General features: G+C 41.3%; 3 protein-coding genes across 6 annotated transcripts; 1 reads left to right on the top strand and 2 right to left on the bottom strand.

The window, feature by feature from the left end:
• Positions 1-528: 528 nt before the first annotated feature.
• Positions 529-3361, bottom strand: LOC103991599 (auxin-responsive protein IAA2). The gene is made up of 6 exons (XM_009411095.3): positions 2349-3361; positions 2070-2262; positions 1243-1505; positions 978-1122; positions 823-890; positions 529-745 (listed from the first exon to the last, which is right to left on the bottom strand). The coding sequence occupies exons 1-6, from the start codon at positions 2656-2658 to the stop codon at positions 699-701; spliced, it is 1026 nt and encodes a 341-aa protein (XP_009409370.2). The 5' UTR covers positions 2659-3361; the 3' UTR covers positions 529-698.
• Positions 3362-7887: 4526 nt separating this feature from the next.
• On the top strand, positions 7888-13762 carry LOC135583575 (NADP-dependent malic enzyme-like). Of its 3 annotated transcripts, none has more exons than XM_065159770.1 (20): positions 7888-8042; positions 8383-8603; positions 9129-9249; positions 9338-9412; positions 9531-9682; positions 9754-9859; positions 9948-10013; positions 10192-10287; positions 10378-10449; positions 10546-10629; positions 10744-10842; positions 11346-11393; positions 11498-11551; positions 11669-11767; positions 12200-12289; positions 12384-12461; positions 12578-12652; positions 12767-12857; positions 13226-13354; positions 13441-13762. In XM_065159770.1, the coding sequence occupies exons 1-20, from the start codon at positions 8004-8006 to the stop codon at positions 13527-13529; spliced, it is 1884 nt and encodes a 627-aa protein (XP_065015842.1). In that variant the 5' UTR covers positions 7888-8003; the 3' UTR covers positions 13530-13762. The 3 variants fall into 3 exon arrangements, with proteins under 3 accessions (XP_065015842.1, XP_065015843.1, XP_065015841.1); XM_065159771.1 differs by having other exon boundaries at positions 7895-8042; positions 8367-8603; XM_065159769.1 differs by having other exon boundaries at positions 7923-8042; positions 8350-8603.
• A 2470-nt stretch (positions 13763-16232) lies between these two features.
• LOC103991601 (transcription repressor MYB5) lies at positions 16233-17823 on the bottom strand. 2 transcript variants are annotated; one of them, XM_018828917.2, is made up of 2 exons: positions 17268-17823; positions 16233-17130 (listed from the first exon to the last, which is right to left on the bottom strand). In XM_018828917.2, the coding sequence occupies exons 1-2, from the start codon at positions 17543-17545 to the stop codon at positions 16473-16475; spliced, it is 936 nt and encodes a 311-aa protein (XP_018684462.2). In that variant the 5' UTR covers positions 17546-17823; the 3' UTR covers positions 16233-16472. The 2 variants fall into 2 exon arrangements, with proteins under 2 accessions (XP_018684462.2, XP_009409374.2); XM_009411099.3 differs by having other exon boundaries at positions 16233-17097; positions 17268-17811.
• Between the last annotated feature and the right edge of the window lie 6086 nt (positions 17824-23909).

A 23909-nucleotide genomic window follows, 5' to 3' on the forward strand; every position in this document is an offset into this window, starting at 1 on the left:
TTCATGCATCAGCAGCATGATGATAGGAACCTCCGACCTTTTATCTCTTGCCTACATTGTTTATTCGTCATCTGATCAGTAGCTGAATGCCTCATGCTGTCGTCGAGTCTGAAGACAGAGTTAGGTGTAGAAAGCAACTGGTTCTTTGGACAGGCATGTGGAGGATTCTTCCAAAGTATTGGTATACTACCGACTGCCGCAGGAGGCTCAAACACGCTCGAGTGGAGCAGATTTGGGGATGAAGTTGGGCAATGGTGGACTCTGTTCGGCCTGTGGCCACAACAATGTCGGGGCTGTCGGTGGCAGTGTCGTTTCATGAGCCCCTGGCTTCAAGAACCAGCCCGTTGTTTGTGGAACTGGAAGGTCTCATGCATGCTGCCATTAGCAGTGGGCGAAGACAAGTGTTTGACTGTGTTTGACTTCGTCGTTCCTGAGTTGCGTCTTACAGGAAAGGAAAGAAGGACAAGTGTTTGCCTCATCCTCTTCAAACCAAACACACAGCGCAGTAACCGAGTGGAGAAAGCAAGCTGGCAACACGAGAAAATGGCGATGTTGATATTTCAGACTGCAGATTTACATATTGTATACCGATACACAATGTCTCGGGGACTCGAGCAAGTGGAAGAGCAGTAGGAAGCATGATGGGAGATAAGAACCTAAAGCAAGCAAGCAAGCATTCAAATGACAGCGCCACGACATCACTCCCAATTCAACAGTCGTTTGTCCTCCTCCTGATTTCTCCCGGCTGCAGAAACAAAGAGGAAAAGGTGAAGTCACTGCGTATATTAGAGTCTGCAATTGAAAGTTAAAGAGAAGCTACACTTAAAGGTGATGCACGGAGATCGGAGCTCTTCAACACACGTAGTCTCTTAGCAGTGGAAACAAACATGCTGCAAGTAATAGATACGGGTGTAAGAACGATGAGTACGTTCATGAATAGATTGTGTTCACAAGTTGAGAAGGTGGAGTGTACTTACTCCCATGGAACATCGCCAACCAGCATCTTGTCCCCTTCATCATCTTCATAAACCAGAGTGTATTCCCCGCTTCGATCTAACAAGCCGGAAATCAGATGCGTTTCTTTGGTGCTGTGTGTGGTAGCAGCAAGCAGATCCATTTGAGCTATACAAAGAGCACAACAGGAAGACTATCGGTTTAGTCTAATACTTGGGTAAGCCAACGATGAGGATGATCGAGAATTATAGGCCATGGTCATGCATGTCAAACGAGTTTGTGGAGCACCTGCCATGAGAAGGCCTCGGAACAGTTCATCGACGGCCAAAGAGAGCTTCTCATAGCTATCGTATGCCTTCAGGTCTACTTTTCTTCCTATTGGGATGCCATCCATGTTAATTTTCACAAACAAGCCCTTGCGGTCGTTCTCGAGCTTCTTCTCGGCTTCGGAGCGCCGGTTGGGAGATTCGGCAGAAGCTTTGGCAGTACCAGCAAGATTCTTTCTGAAAGATCGGATGGGAGGCCAGCCAACCACAGGAGCAGCGGCAGCTCTGCTTTCATGAACACAACAAAGAATGAGGATTTAGGAGACTGTTACAGGACAGTGAGATCTCTCTCTTCTGACCATTAAGAACATGGTATGAATCTAACTAAAAAAGTGCATCTACAAGAGCATATTTGGATGCTAAGTCATGGTACTAACAAGGAATGAGAGATTTGATGCTTGTCAGCTGATCAAGAGCACAACAATGAGTTCAAAAGGTATCCAGAGAGGAAGACAGAATCAAGACTACAATGAGGATTTTAGAGGTTCTACCATACAGATCCAAATGGTTAAGACGGAAGCTTTTCCCAACACATACATAAGGATGCCAAAGATCAACAGTAACGAGATTATACTTTTCATATCTTAGGAGAGATTCAAATTCCTAATGTTATATACTGAAACAGTGAGACCGTTCTGTGATGCTAATCTCTCTGTCCATAGGTTTGTGAGAATGAACCAGAGCTGAAAAATGGAGATCTTCCTATGAACATAGCAACGTGGTGGAGTCAGAGGCAAACAGTAGCTAACATAAATTCCCTTAAAGAAAAGAGTTCGACATGATTACCACCTTGACTGAGAAGTGGTGTGTGTTGCAGTCGTGTTCTTGGTTGAAGATGCATGTGCTGCATGAGGACCACACACTTTCCCCTCCAGGCTCTGCAGCCCTGCGCTTCCACTTGTCCTATGCAATGATTCCTTTCCTTTGGCCTGCAACTGGAGGAACCCAAGCTGCTGCTGCTGCAGATGTTGTTGCTGGAAAGCTAGAAGAAAGCAGATCGAGGGTCAAGAAGTCATGAATCATGGAAATAGGATCAAAGAAACGATCGAGAACAAGAACAGGATTAACTGGTTTTATCTGCTAATGTCCCTTCTGGTTTCGAGTCAACCGCATCCGAGCACCCTCTTTTGGCTCCAGAAGAAGCACTCATGTTGGTGCTCTTGGGAATCTTGGCGATGTGGCCAGGAGACACAGCAGACTCGGCAGGGTGTTCTCTCTTCTCCTGCACCGCCGACCAATCTTCTCCTCCTGGGAGGCCAAGCCTCAGTTCCAGATTCTTCTCCTCCGCGGCGCCGTAACCTCCCTTATCACTCCAATCTCTCCCATTCGTAATGAAATCGAACAACTGAGGCCGACCTCCTCTAAATTCTTCCTCCATGCCTCTCCACTCGATGGTGAACGTCAAAGGAAGCCGAAGGAAGAAAGCGGGGCAGCAAATACGACTTGCGGCTCAGCTCAGGGCTCAAAGTAGATGAAAAGGATTACCACGCCTTGGTCCGCAGGGCAAGAAAGAACAATAAACTTGAGCCAAAAAAACGCGAGCAAAAGGATCACAAAAATGCTATTAGAGCAAGAAAAATCCCAAGCAGGCCTCGGAACAGAGCGGCAGAAGCCCTCTCAACGAAGCTTGCTCGATCTCCCTGGAAACCCAACACCAAGCCAAGAGATCTTACACACGCATGTGAAACCACCACTATTAACCATCCGAATCCTCAAAATAAGATCTTGGCGAAGAGGAAGAGGAGAAAGGCGTCCTCCTTCTCGATCGCTCGGCTTAAAACTATACTTTGTTCTCCGTGGACTCTGTTTCCTTTTCTTCCCCGTCTCTCTCTTTTCTCCTCCGCAGGAAAGGGGATGCCACCAGAGGAACCGCAACGGGTTCGTGGCTGAAACGAGGCCGGGGAAAAAAGGGAATGAGAGCGTCGCTCACGCAAGCGTCGGACAGCGCGAGCTAGGCGTGCTCAGATGACAGCAGCACGCTTGTCAAAGCACAAGACGCAGACAGAGATGTCTTGCGTGTATGTCTCCTTGCGTTATCTTCCCAGCGCTCCCTCGTCCTCTCCCCATCCGCTCTCCATGGAAGCGTTTCCCAAAGGTACTTTATAGCGACGCCGGGTTAATCATGCTGCTCTCTTACGATTTGGCCCACCACATCTCATCTTTGGATTCCCCTCGTTTCCTGTAATTAGCAGACCCCGTGGATTTACTGCCTTTGTCCATTTGCGACGGATGATTGAGCTCCCAAAACAGAGTTCAGATCATGTAGAACTTTGGGGAAGAGGCTTCAGAGAGCCAGTCGAACAACGAGGACCATAGGAAGAGTGCAGTGGAGAAGATTTGCATGATTCATTATGGCTGTTGGACAGGCACATTCCATGATCTCCGTGATTCGGGTGGGCTGTTGGACATGCACATTCCTGTCTGCCCTGCACACATTCATGGCTTTGTTTCCTGTACACCTGCTCGGGAAAACATTCATGGCGAAGTGACGAAGGTAAAATCTAATATTACTTTTCCATTTCAATCCCGACCGTTCATTCTATGAGCGCCGGAGATCTCCGTCGTACGTTTATGATAGCGCAGGGTCTTGGTGTATTTTGACTTCGGTCGGCTGACGTGGACGCTCGACAGCACTCCCAGTCAACGCGGCAAGCTGTGACGTCGGTCCGACGTGGTTCCATCGGCTGTTTTTCTCAGAACAGCGAACGCGCGCTACCCTTGATCGCACAGGAACCCGAAACGCGTCCTGAGACGGCCCGTCCGTCTCGAAATGGTACAGTGAACCCCTTATCTTTTCCTATTCCATCTCCCATGCAAAGACAAGTCGCGCAAAGTTTGTAGGGAACATTGTCGACGTCGCTGGCGAGTACGTCGTAGCCGAGACGACCGTATAAAGAGTCGTCTCTCCTCTCCGTGGATAGCACGTGCAGGATCCTATTCCATGTGCGTAGATTGGCTCGTTCATCGTCAGGTGGCCGTGTGAAAGCCACCGAGCGATGGCATTCACTCTGGGGAGTCGTTGGCGGTGATGACGATAAGGAAGAGAGACAGAGAGAGGGAGAGAGAGAGTCGGCGAGGAGAGTTCAACGTACACATGTCATCTTGTTGCTCTTTTTACTTGCTTTTTGGCGGTCCCCTACGCTGGCAAGAGACGCCATGGATGACATCTTTTGAAAGGAGGGAGGGACTCGTCCTTCCAGCAGCTAGAGTGCTCTGTTCACTGAGTCGCTCTCGAGAATTTGGAGGCTTGCCTCTTGTCTCAGTCCATGGAATATTCTTTCAGCTCGGCCTGAGAGTCGTCTTTGAAGACTATGCTGCTGCTGCTGCTGCGGTCTGGCACCAGCGCTGCGTCACAAAAGGGTGCGCTCATATTCTTAGTACATGGAAAGCTTAGAAGAGACTACTGGCCCAAGATGCTAAGTTTGCATGGGTTTGGATCCATTGGGTTGGGAATTGCAGTCGATGCGAAACTTCAAGTTAGGGATTGTGGATAACCAAAATGGTCTCCGTTTAACCACATGACCGATAATGCTGCTTTTGGTGCTCCTTCGACTCATTTGACCCTTAGGATTTCATTGCAGCAGATTTATTTTTGACATAGGTCAAACTTTTTTTTTTTTTTTTTTTTGACTCATATGTCTTGGGCTTATTTCGTCCTATGTTCCACTATAGCGAATTTATTTTGACGTGAATTTGGTTTCTTGACTCATGTTATTTGGGCTCATTTCGTTCTGCGTCTCCATCATAATAGATTTATCTTGATGCGGGTCAAATTTTTCAATTTACATGCCTCGAGCCTATATTTGTATCATAGTGGATTTACCTGGGCTTGAGTTGAGTTTCTTAATTCACACGTCTCGAGCTCATTTCATCAAATACCTCCGTCGTAGTGAATTTATCTTAACGTTGGTCGAAATTTTTGACTTACATGCATCGGGCTCATTTCACCCTATACCTCTATCGTAGTGGATTTATCTTGATATGGGTCAGATTTTCTAACACATGATTATGCTCGTAGGCGTATTTGTACCATAGTGGTTTTACTCAAGTGAGGATCGGGTTTCTTAACTCATATATCTCATGTTCATTTTACCCTCCACCTTTGCCAGAGTGAATTTATCTTAACATTGGTCAAAATTTTTGACTCACATGCCTTGGGCTCATTTTGCCCTATGCTTCTACTATAGCGGATTTATTTTAACGTGTGTCAAAATTTTCAATTCACACACCTCAAGCTCATTTCTTTCTATGCCTTTGTCGTAGTATATTTATCTTAATATGGATCAGATTTTCTAACACACACATAGGGCCTATATTTGTACCATAGTGGATTTACCTGGGCATAGGTCAGATTTCTTGACTTGTACACCTCGGGCTCGTTTTACCCTACGCTTCCACCATAACAGATTTATCTTGAAATGAGCCAGATTTCTTGACTCATATGCCTCGGTCTCATTTCGTCTTATGCCTCCACCATAACAAATATATTTTGATGTAGGTCGGGTTTCCCGACTCACACGCCTAAGACTTATTTCGCTTTACGCTTTTGTCATAGTAAATTTATTTTAATGTGGGTTAGATTTCTTGACTCAAACGCCTTGGGCTCATTTTGCCCTACGCCTATGCTAATCATAGGTGCCTTACAAGCCAATCACGTGAGTGATGACATGTGTGACATAATACGCACTTTTTTTTTCTTATTATTTATTTGATATTTTTCTTACTTTATATTACCTATTGTATGTATTATGATGTCCATAGATCTGTGCAATAAGAATCGGATCGTGATGAGATCACGATAATGAGACCAATTCGCCTTTAAATATAGACTCTAAATAATTTCATTCATAAGTTACTCAAGAAGAATATCAAGATGACCGGATAGATTGATGTACTGTATACACATCCATATGATGGAGGCAGTTGGTCTAGTAGTTGCTCATGTGGGGACACTAGGGATACCATACAATTACTCATTTAAAAATAAGTTCACTTATTGATCTGCTCATAAAATGTTGAATGATTGATGATACCTCATTGTCATATAGTAATTTTATCGTCCTAGTAGTGTATTTGATCCATAGATTTGAGACACCAAAGATGTTCTGTATGAGTATTCCACTCTTTGATACCAGACTTATAGACTTAAAAGTTTTAGATCTAACACAACTGATCATTAGGAGTGGCAACCGACATTACGAGGGTTATTGAGTATTGATAGAGGATCATCATCTCTCAGTGTCATGAGAGGAATATCTCATGTATTCTTACTCAAGCAAATCCCTGGCTAGGGTTATTTAGATTGAGAGAGAAAGAGTTTTTTGGGAGAATCTGATTAGAGCAAGGCTCGAGTAGAAACCAGATGAACCTAACATCACTATGTCTAGAATACGGTCTTTGATATATTAGATGGACGAGAGACTATATACATAGTAATTGAGAAAAGATATCTCCAATGGATTGGATTCTCCTATATCGTTTGGGGACTGCGACGTAGTGGCCTAGTATGTTCATAGTCGATAAGATGAGTGAATTATTATGGAGATAATAATTTACTAAGTTAGAAGGAGTTCTAACATGTATGACTTATAACCAACTCGATATTGGGCCTAGAGGGTCACATACATTTGGTAGGTGTTGCAACGAGTAGAAGTTTGGAGATAAGATGTATATTGGAGCCACTATCTTATTGGATATCTAATAAGCTCATGAATTATTAGATCTTATAGATAAGATTCAATAAGAGCCAATGACTGATTATTGGGTAAAGACACACTGATCTAAGTTGCTTGAATAGTTGGATGAAGATCAAGTCTAGTAAGATAAGATCCATTAGAGTTAAATTGACAAAGAACCTCTATAAATATGATGAAACAAAAAGGTTATAAGCTAGACCTATTTTCGTTGCCACCTCCTATACTCATCTCTCATTCTTCTTCTCAATCAACAATCCTTATTTGGGACATGTGGATAGCAAGAAGGGTTGCCCCTTCTTGTGAAAAAGAGTTTGAGAGAATTTAAAAGATTGAGAGAATGAAATGAGTTAAAAGAGGGAAGAGAAAATAATTTAAAAACTCTTTTATAAGTCTTAAATGGTCAAATTGACCATTTAAAATAGGATAATCTTAACCTATCATTAGTAATGATCTAGTACAAGTCGATAACAATCGATTTCAACCGTTACCATTTGGTATAGATCCCGTATCACTTGATACAGAGTCAGATAATTGATATCACCTAAAATAATATGATATGTATTGGTACAACCAATATCGTAAAAGAGTTTTATATTGGAAAGGTTTTAACGATATTAGTAAGGTTAAAAGGACACATAAATCACTAGTAAAAGAAAAGTATTAAATGATTCCACCTACAAATAAACGAATCACCTACAAATAAACTTGGGCTTTTGAGAAAAAAAGAGAAAAAAAACAAATAAGGGATAGTGATATAGGATGAAATAGCATTCAGATATATATATATATATATATATATATATATATATATATATATATATATATATATATATATATATATATATAAAGGTTTGGATAAGAAAATTAAACTAATGACCCGGACAGAACGACACGTGTCATCTCCTCCTTAACCGAGAATCTCCTCCTCCTCTTCCTCGCGCCGAACTCGCTCCGCGGGGAGAAGAGGAAAACTTGAGAAAGAAGTAGTCCACCCTCCGTTTTTCCATCACAGCCACTACATCCCACCATGCTTTCCCTTTTCAGCAGCAGCAGCTCCAAGTTTCTGGTAAAATCCCTCTTCCTCTTCTGCCGCTTCCACGCCGGCTTTAACTGTTTCTTGTGGCTTGATTCAGCTGTTGCCGGTTTTATAGCGCACTGCACCTTTGTGTGTGGCCGCGTGGGCGCCTCTGGCGCGTAAACTGAACCGGTTCAATTGCTCTGAATCTTTCCTTGCTCATTTGTTCCCATGATCCTCACGTAGAATCACACGTAGAATCCTCTTCTTTTCGCTGTGGTTGGGTATAAAAGGAGTTGCTTGGGAGGTGTTTGTTGCATTGCTTCAGAAGAAGAAGAACTATAATATTTATCGTTAGTCGCTTTACTACTACAGGTTGTGTCGATCGCAGAGGAGAGCGGCAGCGGCGGGAGTGCAGTGCGGAGGGAGAAGAAGGGGAGTTGTAGCGAGAGGAGGGCGAGAAAAGGGGAAGGCGGTGATGGACAACACACGAGAGGTGGAGGCGTACATGGACCCCAAGGCGACGGTGGGGGGTGGAGTCGAGGACGCCTACGGCGAGGATCGCGCCACCGAGGAGCAGCTCGTCACCCCTTGGACCTTCTCTGTCGCCAGGTCCGATCCCATCGCCTTTGCATCTCTTCTTTCGCTTACGCTCTTAAACTGACATCTGTTGCTTTTGGTTTCCCCGCTTCAAAATTACATCTTTTTGCTTGATTTCTGGATAACTTGGCATTCCGAGTTATTTTGTCGATGCACTCACTCTTTCTCCTTCTTTTCATTAATTTTCTGACCTAGAAGCTCTTTTCGCGTTCCTGCTATATAAACCACTTGTTGGTGCTCTGGAAATGAATGAAATGTAATGTGAATGGCGATTGCTGGCAGGAGTTGTTCTGGGTGATCTGATCATGTGCCATGTTGATTAACTTTGATGCACACCCTGATTAAAAAACATGTATTGAATCTAATCGAAACACACGCAAAAAAAGAAAGGACGGAACACATCTCCTCCAAAAGATTGACGATTCATTACTTTTGAAGAGTGGTCCTCACCAATAAAAGCGAATCTTTTCTTCTCCTTGTGGTAAATTTCTTCAGCTAACATTGTATCTGACTTTGATGATCCTTCTTGATGTTCAGTGGGTATAATCTACTAAGAGATCCGCACCACAACAAAGGGCTTGCCTTCACCGAGAAAGAGAGAGATGCTCATTACTTGCGAGGCCTATTGCCTCCGATTGTCGTAAGTCAAGAGCTTCAGGTCAGTGTTCATCTCTGCCGTGAAGCATGTTTGCTCATTCTCTAATGAGCTAATTCTGTTTCTTGTTACATTCGTCACTGTTCAACAGGAGAGAAAGCTGATGAGCAGTCTTCGCCAATACAAAGTTCCCTTGCAGCGCTATGTGGCAATGGTCGACCTTCAGGTAAATCATTATACCATCTTCTCCACATCTTTTCATTCTGAGTTCCCATAATTTGCAGAAATGTAGTAGCGCAGACAACAACAATCATGTCAAATGTTTCTACTTTGTGGTTCTTCAGGAGAGAAATGAAAGGCTTTTCTTCAAGCTTCTGATCGACAATGTGGAGGAGTTGCTTCCGGTTGTCTATACACCTACCGTCGGTGAGGCTTGCCAGAAGTATGGTAGCATCTTTAGACGTCCGCAGGGTCTATATATCAGTTTGAAAGAGAAGTATGTTACTTGACTTTTTCAGTGTTTACTATTATCATTTACTTAGACTCGAGAATTATTGGCTCTGTCAGGGGGAAAATTCTTGAGGTGCTGAAGAACTGGCCTGTGTGGAGCGTTCAAGTTATTGTGGTGACAGATGGTGAGCGCATTTTGGGGCTAGGAGATCTTGGTTGCCAGGTATAAAAGGTCATAAGATGTTTTAGAGCGATGGAGTTGCCCTTTGTTTCTGCCTTTTAATGATTGCTGTTAACTGTCCTTGGCTTAGGGAATGGGAATTCCAGTTGGTAAACTTGCTCTCTATACAGCCCTTGGAGGACTTCGTCCATCAGCGGTAAGCATTTTTACTGCAAATGCTATTTGCATTCATCTTTTTTCTGGGATCTAGTCATGCATTCATCATTTTGTCTTTTAATAGTGAGATACATGTCATATACATAATTATATGTGCTACTATATATATTGTAGTTGAAAGTGTTGAAGAGTTTTAATGAACACTCTTCCATATATAGTGCTTACCAATAACAATTGACGTCGGAACGAACAATGAGCAGTTGCTCAATGATGAGTTCTATATCGGCCTAAGACAAAGGCGAGCTAGAGGCCAGGTAATTTATTTTTTATTTTAAGTATGTTAAACTTTTACAGATAATGTACTTCTTAATGCTGAATTTTATGGTATGCATGTGCTGTGTTAGGAATATGATGACCTTCTCCATGAGTTCATGTGTGCTGTTAAGCAACAATATGGCGAGAAGGTCCTAGTTCAGGTCTGTGAAATATTGAAGCCTATTAATGTTGCATATGGTTGGATTTGTCTCCTATAGTATTTAACAATATATGTACATTCTACTTCTTCTTTCCAGTTTGAAGACTTTGCCAATCATAATGCATTTGATTTGCTTACAAGATATAGCAAAACGCATCTTGTCTTTAATGATGACATCCAGGTAAAGGAATTAACATTATGAATCAGTTTTTTGTTCTTTATATAGTATATTATTTGCACATAAGTTAGTTGTAAAACTTTGATGCTTTAAGTTGATAATTTGCATTCGCTGCAGGGAACAGCTTCTGTGGTCCTTGCTGGACTAGTTGCAGTACTGAAATTGGTTGGAGGAACCTTAGCAGACCACAGATACTTGTTCCTTGGTGCTGGTGAGGTAGTTAATTAATTCTACTCTACTAGTGTAATGGTTTTATTTATGCACCTATAAGAATTTCTCAGATCATAAAACTTGATCCACTACACATCAACAATACATTTGTGAGAAAGGTACCATGTTTTGAAATCAACATTTGTTTGTCTTGGAGTATGTCTTAATGGGCTGCATCATCATTGCACAAATATGCATGCTTTATTTTTTAGTGAGAAAGAGTACAGGCAAACTATTTGCAGAAAGCAAATTGAACTCTTTCATGCAACATTGGATCTGTATGATTAATTTGTCCTCTAAATCAATTATATGCAAATTGTTGGTTTTGGGTTCTGATGGGTTTTGACTTCATAAAGAAATGATGATTAACAACATGGAGGTCGATGTGCACCTATCTGGTTCTTCAAGTTGAAGACCTCCTCTGATACTCTTCTATCCCAACTTCGTCTACGTCAGCTTTCCTCCATTTTTGGGCCACTTTCTGACATCAACTAATTATGGTTTGACAGGCTGGTACTGGTATTGCAGAGCTCATTGCACTGGAGATGTCAAGACAGGTGCACTGATTTAAACAGACAGTTTCTTTAATTACTTTCTGCTCCTGAAATTGCATTGTATCCTTTTCTGATGACGTTGATCATTGTTTTGATAATTATTTTAGACAGGTACTCCGATCGAACAGAATCGTGAAAAGATTTGGCTTGTTGATTCTAAGGTAGAGAAGCACATGAGTAAATCATTTGCTGTTGAACCATATGTCAATTATTAATTTGTCATATTTTGTTTATCATCACAGATTCATGTCACCTTGCTATGCTCTTTAATCATGCAGGGATTGATTGTCAGCTCCAGGTTAGAATCTTTACAACACTTCAAGAAACCTTGGGCGCATGACCATGAACCTGTTAACAACCTTCTAGATGCTGTCCAGGTGTGAAATCTCTCAAAAATGTTTTGCAATGGGTCCTTTTCCCCTTTGTTCTTTTAAGCATCCAATTATTACTTTTGTTATTATTATTTTAATTAGGCTGTGGTAGTAGTATATTCTTATGCAGGGTATACTGGGGTGGTCTATCTCGTTGAAGTTAAATTAGGATCTAGAATTCGTTAGCTCACCTAGTATACACCAGGAGTCATATATCTACATTCCACCATGTATGTTACTAGATTGCTAGACAAGATAAGATCACTTGCCAATATAGGAACTTACTGTCTTATGCATTTAATTTGATGAAGCTATTTCCCTACTGATGTCACAAAGGACCTCTTTTTGTTTTAATTCTTGCTTACCCTCCTTCCTGCATGAAGATTGCTTTCTACCCACTGAATGTTAATGAGGTGAATTTTTTTTGGTTTCTCCTAGGTCATCAAGCCATCTGTATTAATAGGAACCTCTGGAGTAGGGAAGACTTTTACGCAAGACGTAGTTGAGACCATGGCTTCATTTAATGAGGTACGTGTTCTCCATATTCACAATTCATTTTTAAGTTATCCTTCTTGCTAGATTGAAGGATGAAAAACTTGTACTATCACATTCCAAATTGCAGAAACCTGTCATTCTTGCTCTGTCAAATCCAACATCGCAATCTGAATGTACTGCTGAGGAAGCTTACACTTGGACTAAGGTGAGAACCTGAATTATGTCTCTCCTACCTGCTCGAGTTTCAACTTATCCAGAATTTGTGACAATATGGATCAGAGAAGAAAGGCTTGCATTCATAAAATAATCTTCAATTTGTAGGGTCGTGCAATCTTTGCCAGTGGGAGCCCATTTGATCCTGTTGAATATGAAGGGAAGACTTTTGTACCTGGTCAGGTTCGAACATCGCCGTCCCTTATCATTGCGATGATTTTTAGGATCACTAAACTGACTACTGTTTTGTTTAGAATATAGTGCTTAAAAACTGCCTTTCATTTGGTATATTTTCAGGCAAATAATGCTTACATTTTTCCTGGTCTTGGTCTTGGCTTGGTGATATCTGGAGCCATACGTGTGCACGATGAAATGCTTCTTGCAGCCTGTAAGTAGAAGCCAAGTGAAATGTAGATTCTGCATTTATCCTGGAATGTTTGTGGATTTATATAATAGGTTTTGATGCTCCAGTTGCAACAACTGCAAAGCATATAAGCGTCAACCAAGTAGCATTCTAAAAGACAGTTTGATATTATGAAGTATCAATCTACGACAGCATTAGGAAGTAGACAGTTGGTGTTAGATATGGCTGTTTCAGATATCTTTTAGTTAGTTAGGTATGGGATAATTTAGCAAGTCTAGATAATTATTGCAAGAAAGAATTAAAGGATTAGAAATATTCTGCTCAGTCTTTTTTCCATTAAAATTTTCACCCCAAGTTGCCTTATTTCGAGGATTTGCATCGTGTTGGAACAGCGGAAGCTTTAGCCCAACAGGTGACGCAGGAGAATTTTGACAAGGGATTGATCTATCCTCCCTTCAAAAGTATCAGAAAGATATCTGCACATATTGCTGCTAACGTGGCCGCCAAAGTATACGAACTTGGTTGGTCCTTTTCCTCAACCTAATGACTCTACAAAATTGTTGCATGCATCCTTATTCAATCAATTTACCGCCTCTTCTTTTTGTAGGATTGGCCACTCGTCTTCCTCGCCCAGAAAACCTGGTGAAATATGCAGAGAGTTGCATGTACACCCCGGCATACCGCTGTTACCGTTGAATTGGCAAAACAGCAATAACTTGTTTTTGTAGCAGTCACACTTAGGTCCAATAGTTACACTCTCCGGGATCATTGTTTCTTTTGATGTTGTTGTCTGAAGTGTTTTAGCCCCTTCTGTTCACCGGGCAATCATCAATAATCTTTGGTAGAAATAGTTGTGGTGGATGGAAATGGATGCTGCCATGACAGTTATATCTTCTTAATCTCAATAAAATGCTTCCCTTCATTGATTACATGTGGTGTTAACAGGATCTGGTGATGATCCTTCAGAAGCACAAAGCATGAACTACTAGCTTTGTGCTTCTCCTGTAACCAAGCAACTTCTTTTGATGATCTAAACTCCATTCTTTAGTTGTCCTCGCAAGTGTCGTATAAGCTTCAGCAGGCAGTGTTGGGTCAACTAGTTGACTCCGTCTGCCTGTGGGTCCCACTCCATCAGCCAACTCGAGCTGGACAACTTGGCAGATCAGGCATTCCCCTCTCATCCGAAGCTTTCTCCTACAACAAACCAAAGTCTTGGATACGGTCGGCGGTCATCAATTATTAGAAAGATGAGAAGCCAGCTAAGGTTTTCACGCGAGCATTTGTTGTCGGGACTCAGAAAGGTTGTTCTACCGACCGCCCCCAGCGTGCCACACTGTGGTTTGGAACGTTCGGTTGGCAGTTGCATCTCTTTCCCCGGTCCAACGAGTACGATACAACCAGCATTCATCCATCAGCCATAACACACACTCACGCGCACAATGCACCAGCTATCAGAAGGAGATCGATCCTCTCGCGTGACGCATGCATCCTTCCATCTTCTCACCCTTCTCCTCCGGTGGGGCAAAGGATCGAGGTCGTCTCGCATCATCCTCCAGCAAAGACAAAACCCGCCTTTGGGTCTCTGAAGCTTTCTGCGCCGTAGAAGTCGAGCTAAGCTGCTGTGCCCGGAAGTTAAGTTCGATTCAGTAGTAATGATATGCGTCTGCTTCACCACGATCTTGTTTGCGGTGTTATACTTCCAGTAGGTAAGTACAGCTTGCAACTCTTTTTCGGCGTTCTTGCTGCACTTGATCACACACAAAGAAATCAGTAATCTCCATGGTTTCAGTATAGACCATCATTCAAGTGCTTAGATAGAATTCTAGTGTGTTTCAAAGCTTGAAAAAGAGTGTGGACTTTCTCATTGTTTTGTCACTCGTTCAGGCATTGATTTTAGTTCTCAAAAATAAAAGAAAAAACATTATTATTATTCATGAGATTGTAGTGAAGGTATTAATCCTCTCTGTACAGCAGCTATACAACCAGCAGGAATTCGGAATATTTATTGCTTATAAGCTTTTTATAAACCATTTTTGCTTGGGAATTTTCATGGTAATCTGCTGTCAATGGAGTACCGAATATGACCAGCTACTCTTCCATTCCACATCCGTGACATGACTGATGGCTTAGCCAACTTCCAGTCAGATCTAAACTAACAGTCTTCTTCCAGGAATAGACTTGCAATAGAACTTAGAATTCCGCAGATGCAACATATCGCATTCCAGCAACCAGTCCAGTGTTCGGAAGCGGATGGTATTGTACGTGTGACGTACTTTCACCTTCCTCTCATCATATATTATGTCCATTGTCGAATTTTTGTGCCTTGTTGTGATGCACATCGACTTCCTGAATAGCTTAAAATGTGATCAGAGAAGAAAACTAAGATAGCTTAGTTTTCATTGGTATAGCTACTGCTGATAGTACGTTGACGAGAGATGACCATCATCTTTTATCATTATTAAAGTATATTTAAGACAAATAAGCATCATCATTGGTCAGACAATGCAACCACATAATAATTGTGCTAATGCGCGCTCTATGTATGGCCATATTTAGGCACCACTGAATGAGGTGTTACGTGATATAGATTCTTGACTTTGGCTAATGGATGATATAGAATATGCATGTATGATTTAAATTTAACATTAGTTAAATCAAAATTTTGATATCATAGACTTAATTAGGTCAACCTCCCTTAAGCTTCTTCTAATCCTTTAAGAAGATGAATTAGAAGAAGCATTTAACTTAGAATCCCATAAATAAATATTTTAACAAATACTTGATATATAATATAAATTACAAACATAAATTTTACAGACTTTAAACGATCGATCATACGACAAAAGTTATAAGATGATGCACTACAATCATAACCATATATATATACACTTGACTTGTAGGGGTCGTTGTAATACCCAATTTTAGTCTCACATTCAAAATCTAATATTGAGTTTATATATGATATTATTAATTTAGATTTAAATATTTTGAATCAACGATTCATACTTAAAAAGTTAATAAGTTAATTATCCTATCAAATCAGATAATGACAATTAGTATTAAAGTCATTAACGTAACTATAAAATACGTCATAGTATATTGCTTCTTCTTCGTGTGCTCATCTTTTTCATCCGTAACACATTTGGACTATATTTTGTGGCATATATACTTAAAGCTGTGTTGGCTAGAAAACTCTTATTTTTGTTGTGGTTACTCTTAGCATGTTGCCAACTCATGCATACATATATCCTTGCCTAAGATTTCTGTGGGAACGCAGTTGTGTAGAAACCTAAGAGAGGTTCTTGCTCTCGCTTGTCAAGAAAAAAATCATAAACACAAGAAATCAAAACGAATCGCATGGCTATTTTGCCCTGAATGCAACCATGAGATCACTGGTAATGTTGAAATCAAACAATCACAATATATGACAATTTTAGCAGGTTTTCAGCGTAACAATGTCATCGAGAAGTACAGCGTAGCGTTGGTGATCTTGCAGAACTCGATGATACTGTGAATAGAACTTGCAGAAAAGGTCGTCTAAGGATCACACCATCTCGTTTCCAAGTGACAGATTTAAGACACACAGTTCTCTGAGCATAATTCACACCTTAAATGAAAGATTTGAACGAAGAACATGGTTTACTTGCCTGCATGATCTTTACACTGTGCAGGAATGCCTTCATCCAAATCAACCGGAGAAGTGAAGACATCTTCCAATAGACCTTCGAGGTCGAGACCTGAATCCATAGGATCTATCATCTCAACCTGCGGAGTCATGTTGCTGTCGTCCTCGTTGGTATTACCATCTTGACTGCAATTAGTGTTGAACATGTCCTCGTTGACGAAGGAATCGAAGAGAGCCGAGAAGACATCATCAGTGCAAGCATCCGTTCCTTTCCCTCCGTCCTCGACGCCGTAGCAAGCAGGCATTTGGTCTCCGTCCGTCGTGAAGACATCGCAGTTCTGCCATGCGACGTCGTCGTGGTGCGGGTCCAGGCCATGGAAGTAACCGCAACGATCGTTTCGAATGGCGATGGCTTCGCTGCTGCCAGCACCCATTTCTTGAGGCATGGAGTCGCGGTCTGTGGCAGGATGGCATGAGACGAGTTGCGCTGGGGAACCGTGATCGGTGGAAGAGGGTAAGGGCTTGTGGGTGCGTGGATCTATGCCTTGCTTGATGAGCTTCTTTCTGAGGTGGGTGTTCCAGTAGTTCTTGATCTCGTTGTCGGTGCGCCCTGGTATCCTCCCAGCTATCAGCGCCCACCTGTTTGTTTCAGGGGGAGAAAGAAGAGGAACCCTGAGAAAGCTGAAACCCTAAGAGATAGATAGATAGATAGATAGATAGATAGAGAGAGAGAGAGAGAGAGAGAGAGAGAGAGAGAGAGAGAGAGAGAGAGAGAGAGAGAGAGAGAGGATGGAGGTGCAGTTACTTACCTGTTGCCGAGGAGGCGGTGGAGGCGAAGGATGAGATCTTCCTCGTCGGGGGTGATGGGCCCGCGCTTGATGGAAGGGCGGAGGTAATTCAGCCAGCGGAGACGGCAACTCTTGCCGCAACGGAGCAGCCCGGCACGCTTCGGCAGCGTCCGCCAGCGCCCCTCTCCCTCCCGCCGCACGAAGCTCGCCAGCACCTCGTCCTCCTCCGCCGTCCACGGCCCTCGCTTCATCCCCACCATGCTGCAGCACGGCGTCGCCGTCGGTCGCCGACCCTCCATCGTCGATAACAAGAAGCCCGTGGCCGACGACTCTCCGGGGTTCTTGATATCTGATTCCTGTCTTCTCCGCTAGGGTTATGAGACAACGTTGTTATCTCGCCGTGTCGCTTCCCTTTCCCCTAAAAGCTTTCCGCGAATGATGCTTTTGGCTGTCGACGACCATGGTGGTAGGGCCAGTGGAGAGACAGACCTCTCATCCGTTGTGATGCGCGCAAGGCCTTCTGCAGCCCCTAAATCCTGTGCTCCTTCAGAATCCATCCCCGTCCTCTTCTTACACTAATGATATGTTACATTCTTGGATCCACATGGGCGGTCGTAAACCATGCAAATAAGGATAAAGGACGATGCGCCAATCTCGTTGAGCTCCATTTACGTTTGATATGATCGTTACTGGTTCTAAAGGTGTTTGTTGGTTGGAGATGCCACGTTTCTTAGCCTACCAAACTCACCTACGACACACTCGATTTGTGTGCCGTGTGGGTTTGGTATCCACCACACGGTCGATCTAATTAGTTAATCTGGGATCCACCTCATTAGATTTGGCCGCCCTCCGAATTGGAATCGAAATAAGAATTGATGGTTGATCGGTTTCAAATCGAATTAGAACTAATCTTGAGTGGTTCGATTCTTAATTTATTATGATTCCATATAATCAAAGGAAGTGGACGAATCAGAGAATCGGAATTGATGGTTTATCGATTTCAAATCGAATTAAAATTTGGGTCTATTTCTGATTTCAGATTCTAAAAAGAAAAGTCAAAACCTCTTTGACTGACCAGTTTTGTCTATTTGGCCCGATCATTTAAGCCCCAACCGTCCATCGACCAACTATTTGAGGCCTATTGCTGCATTGCTAAGCAATGCTGATTTGACTTGCAACAACATGATAAATGCGTATGAGATATTTTATGTTGGGAAAAAATCAAGAATATTCTTTTCTCTTTGTATCAAAATAAGTTTCTCATCAAAATACCAACTTAATATCCAAAAAAAAATATTAATCAGTACAGTATAAACAATAGAGCAAATAATCAATCACACAGTGAGACTAAATCTTTTAACGTAAAAAACCCAATGTGGGAAAAATCACGGGACCGTAGTCCACCTCAAATTTCAGAGAGGGTAAAATATAGATCAACACCGTTAGGATTGTAGAGTTTACTGCAAGGATTCTCCACATAAAATTTGGGTCAAAATTGATAACGTTTGGTCACCGATCGTCGAGCAAAAATCTCAAAAACCTAATATTTCTCTCTCTATTTCTCTGCATGCGGTCGCACGCTCACTGCTCACTTCAAAACTCTATCTCTCTCTCTCTTTTTAATTTCTTTGATTTGGGCTCAAACGGTCCAATTTGTCCAAGCCCACATATAGGCTGGACTCAACAATTCTCCCCCTCTGGTACAAATCATAACATATATCAAACTGCCTACTGCAGATGAGTAAGGTACTCTGGACATTTCTTCTTTTTCTTTCTCACTTGTAGGACATTGTTTTGACCTAAGCTTGAAATTACTTGTAAGTGGAGAACAAATTGCTTTGGATTTACTCATATTTAATTTTTTAAAAACCTTTTCAATGTAAGTCTCATGAGATAGTCAAATTTTTTTTTTCTTCCTATCACGAAAAATCTTCATGCCAAGTATTTGTTTCACCGATCCCAAATCTTTCATGGCAAAAGACTTACCTAGCTCTCTTTTAAGCTTTCCAATTTTTCCAGCATCATGACCAACAATCAGCATATCATCAACATATAGCAATAAAATAATAAAATCATCATCTGAAATTTTTTTCATAAACACACAATGATCAGATGTAGTTCTATCATACCTTCGGCTCATCATAAAGGAATCAAACTTCTTATACCACTGTCTATGTGTCTATTTGAGTCCATATAAGTTTTTCCTAAGCTTACACACCAGATTTTCTTTCTCCTTGACTTTGAAACCTTCTAGTTGCTCCATGTAAATTTCTTCTTCTAAGTCACCATGAAGTAATACTGTTTTTACATCAAGTTGCTCAACTTTTAAATTCAAGCGGGCAGCTAAACTAAGAACAACTCGGATAGAGGACATTTTCACAACTGGAGAAAATATTTCTTCAAAGTCAATACCTTTCTTCTGTTTGAATCCTTTCATAACTAGTCGTGCTTTGTATCTTTGTTGTGAGCTATTGTTTTCAATCTTCAATTTGTAAACCCACTTATTCTTGAGAGCTTTCTTCTCTTTAGGCAATTTTACTAAGTCATAGGTGTAGTTCTTGATAGGGGTAATAATGGCGACATGACGTGTCACCACGTCGGCCTCACCTGGGCGCCACTCTGCCCAATGACTGGAAGGCAATAATGTTGACTTGACGTGCGCTGGCGTCACCCGCTCTCGGGCAACGACTCCCTCGTTGCCTGACCCCGCGCGCTTGACCAAGGCAAAGGAGGAGGACGACCGACCCGCGCCCATACCCTGCGGCAGCACAGTTCTCCACGCAACCCCAGTGGCAATGTCAGACGCCACGAGAGGCACTACCCTGCCCCTGCAAGAGGGCACATCAGGTAACATCAAACTTGTCTATAAATACCCCAGGGTTCTAAGCGAAAAGGGGGAGAACAACCAAGACAGGCACAACCCATTTGACGGAACTTCTACTTCTCTCAAAACCCTCTCCACATCATCGCTAACTTGATCGTCGGAGGGGTCGGGCCGAACTTCCGACCCGACCTGCGTGCAGGAACGAAGACGGTGTCGCTTCTTCCCGGTGCCACGACGGAGCTTCCTCTCGAACCAAACAACCGATCCCGAACCACAGTGTACGGCCGCTAGGAGATCCCGAGGGACGTCGCCCGAGATTCCCGACATCCGGACCCCCGAACCAAGCCGCGTCGCCCCCGAGGCCACGGCTAAAAAAGTTACTTACCGTAACAGTTCTCAAGCAAGGATCTCATCTCTTCTTGCATGGCTTTAACCCACTCATTCTTATTCTCATTTAGAATAGCTTCTTGGTAAGTTTCTGGCTCTCCCCCATCAGTAAGTATAACATACTCATTTGGAGGATATCTGATAGATGGTTGTCGCTCTCTAGTGGATCTTCTCAATGGAATCTCAACTGGTGGTGGAGGTGCTTGTTCAGTTGGTTTAGCATCATCAAATGTATGTGTATCATCACTGGTATTCTCACCATAATCTTCTTGTTCATCTTCCCTATGATCATCATAAACTACAGGTGAGGAATTGGACCCAAACTTCAAAGAATATAAACAGAGGTTTCTGGCTTCTCAATATTATCATCATCATTAAACAATTAGTCTTCAAGAAACACAACATCTTTGCTTCTAATAATCTTTTTGTTCATTGGATCCTATAATCTGTACCCAAACTCTTCATGACCATATCCCAAGAAGATACATGCTTTTGCTTTACTATCAAGCTTGAACCTCTCATATTTGGGAATATAAACAAATGCTTTATACCCAAAGACTTTTAAGTGATTATAAGATATATCTTTTCCTCTCCGTACTCTCTTTGGTATATCACCTTTTAAGAGGAACTAATGGAAAAAGATTTATCATATCAATTGTAGTTCTCATAGCCTCCTCCCAAAATGACTTTGGTAACTTGGCGTGGAAAAGCATACACATAATACTTTCTTCGATGGTTCTATTCATCATTTCTGCCACACCATTCTGTTGAGGAGTTTTAGGAACTATTTTCTCAAGCCTGATACCATGAAACCTGCAATAATTCTAAAAAGGACCCTTGTATTCGCCACCATTATCTAATCGAATACACTTTTGTTTTCTGTCAATCTCTCTTTCAACACTAACATGAAACTCCTTGAAAATATCGAGTACCTGGTCTTTAGATTTTAAAGCAAAAACCCACACTTTTCTAGAATGGTCATCAATAAAAGTAACAAAATAAAGAGCACCACCAAGAGTTCTAGTTTGCATGGTACAAATATCAGTATGAACTAAATCAATAATATCTGATATTCTAGATGATGGATATGTATGAAATGTAACTCTATGTGTTTTTTCAGCTAAGCAATGATCACAAAATTTAAGAGATGTACCTTGCAACTCTAGTAAGAACTATTTTCTAGCAAGAGTTTGAAGTCCCTTCTCGCTGATATGTCCAAGCCTCTTATGCCAAAGATCTATATTTTCACCTTTTTGAATTGCATTAATCTCTCCTTTGTGTAGCTTAGCTTCCATGATATAAAAAGAGTTAAGTTTCTTTCTTCTTGCCACAATCAGATAACCTTCAGTGAGTTTCCATTTGCTTTCACCAAAATAGAGTGCAAAGCCCTCATCATCAAGTCTACCTGTAGATATCAAGTTAAGACGAATATCTGAAATATGCCTTATATCTTTGAGTATCAATTTGCTCTCAATACTGGTCTCCAAGCAAATATCTCCAATACCCACAATCTTAGATGTACCACTGTTTCCCATTCTGACATTACCAAAATTATCAACAGTATAAGATCTAAAGAAATCACCGTGAGAAGTAACATGAAATGAAGTACCAGAGTCAATTACCCAATTACTATCCTGAGTTACAAGACTAACAAAACCTTCATCATAGACAATAATGATATTACCTTCAGCAATAACTATATTGGTCTCTTTCTCATTTTTCTTCATTTCATTCTGTTCTTGCTTTCAAAACCTACACTCTTTTTTCATGTGACCTAAACTATTACAGTGAAAATATTTGATATCTCTTCTAAACTTGGATCTTCCTCTATAACCATGTGGATTTCTGCTATGACTTTTTCCACGTCTTTCTTGTTTTTCAATAACAAATGCCACAGAAGAAGATTCATCCTGTTCTTTTCTTCTAGCATCTTCATTTAGTAAACTATCTTTAACCATATCTATAGTTAGAGTCCCCTCTGGCGTGGAGTTACAAATTGTCACCACATATGTTTCTCAACTTTCTGGTAAAGAGCTGAGAAGTAATAATCCTTGCATCTAATCATCTATATTCATTTTTATAGTAATCAATTTATTTGCAATACTCTGAAATAAGCTTATGTGCTCAACAATGTTACCACCATCTTTATACTTCAAATTTACAAGCCTTTTGAGGAGAGAAATTCTATTTCCCACTATCTTTTTCGTAAAGAGATTTTCTAACCTTTGCCGAACAACATCAGCTCGGGTTTCATCTGAAATATGCTCATACAAGTTTATATCCATCCATCTTCTAATATAGGTAATAGTTTTTTTATGTTGAACTTCTCATTCTTCATCGTCCATAGTAGATGATTTATCTTTAACCTTGATAGACTTACACAAATCTTTGCAATAGAGTAAATCTTCCATCAGACGCCTTCAAGTGGAATAATTTAATGAGTTCAATTTAATCATACCATCTGATTGCTCTATTTTAATCACACAAGAAAAACTAGCACCAAACAACCTATTACTCTAATACCACTTGTTAGGAAAAAACCTGTTAAAGTAGAATATTCTTTTTCCTCTTTGTGTATCAAAATGGGTTCTTCGTAAAAATACCAACTTGATAACCAAATGAAAATATTAACCAGTACAGCATAAACAATATAACAAATAATTAATCGCATAATGAGACCAAATCTTTTAACGAAGAAAACTCAATGTGAGAAAAACGACAGGACCGTAGTCCACCTCAAACTTCCACTTAATGATAATAGGTTTATAATATGTCTTCTCTAGAATAACTAGAGAATCACAATAGCATCAACATCATAAATCTTGGCTCAAGAATAGCATATCTTGATTTCCTCGTAAGAGAATTCTAGGTCTCATAAAGTGGGTATAGCAAGAAAGTATCTCAAAGAGAGTAAAATGTAGATGAACACCATTAGGATTGTAGAGTTTGCTTCAAGAATTCTTCAAGTTTGCTGCAAGAATTCTTCACATAAAATTTGGCTCAAAACTGATAACGTTTGACCACTGATCGTCAAGCAGAAATCTCAAAAACCTAATCTTTCTATGGGTTGGACCCAACATTTCTTCCCTCTTCTTAAGTAAAGCTGGTCTTAAGGAAAAGAATGACTCGAGGAGGGACCTCAACCATGGGTTTCGTTGAGCTTCCGAGAGAAAGTGCTGAGAAAAAGCCAGTTATGTAGGTAGGCATCACGAAAGTCTACCAACACATTTATATGGAGGTCAGTGTGTGCTCATGCTTACGAGATTGGAAGAAGGAAAAACCTGTGACCTTTTTCTTGAAGTGCATGAGAGAGACGTCTCCCAATAATCCACCGGCCCACCAAATTTTCAAGCAGCTCTTTGTTCAGGTCACTGTCTTCAACCCTTCTTTTCCACGGCCAACGCCATTCGATCGTTCAACCATTTCACATAAGTGGAGTCGTAAAAGTTCAC

The sequence above is a fragment of the Musa acuminata genome, chromosome BXJ3-7 (assembly GCF_036884655.1).
Source record: "Musa acuminata AAA Group cultivar baxijiao chromosome BXJ3-7, Cavendish_Baxijiao_AAA, whole genome shotgun sequence".
Classification (NCBI taxonomy): Eukaryota; Viridiplantae; Streptophyta; class Magnoliopsida; order Zingiberales; family Musaceae; genus Musa; species Musa acuminata.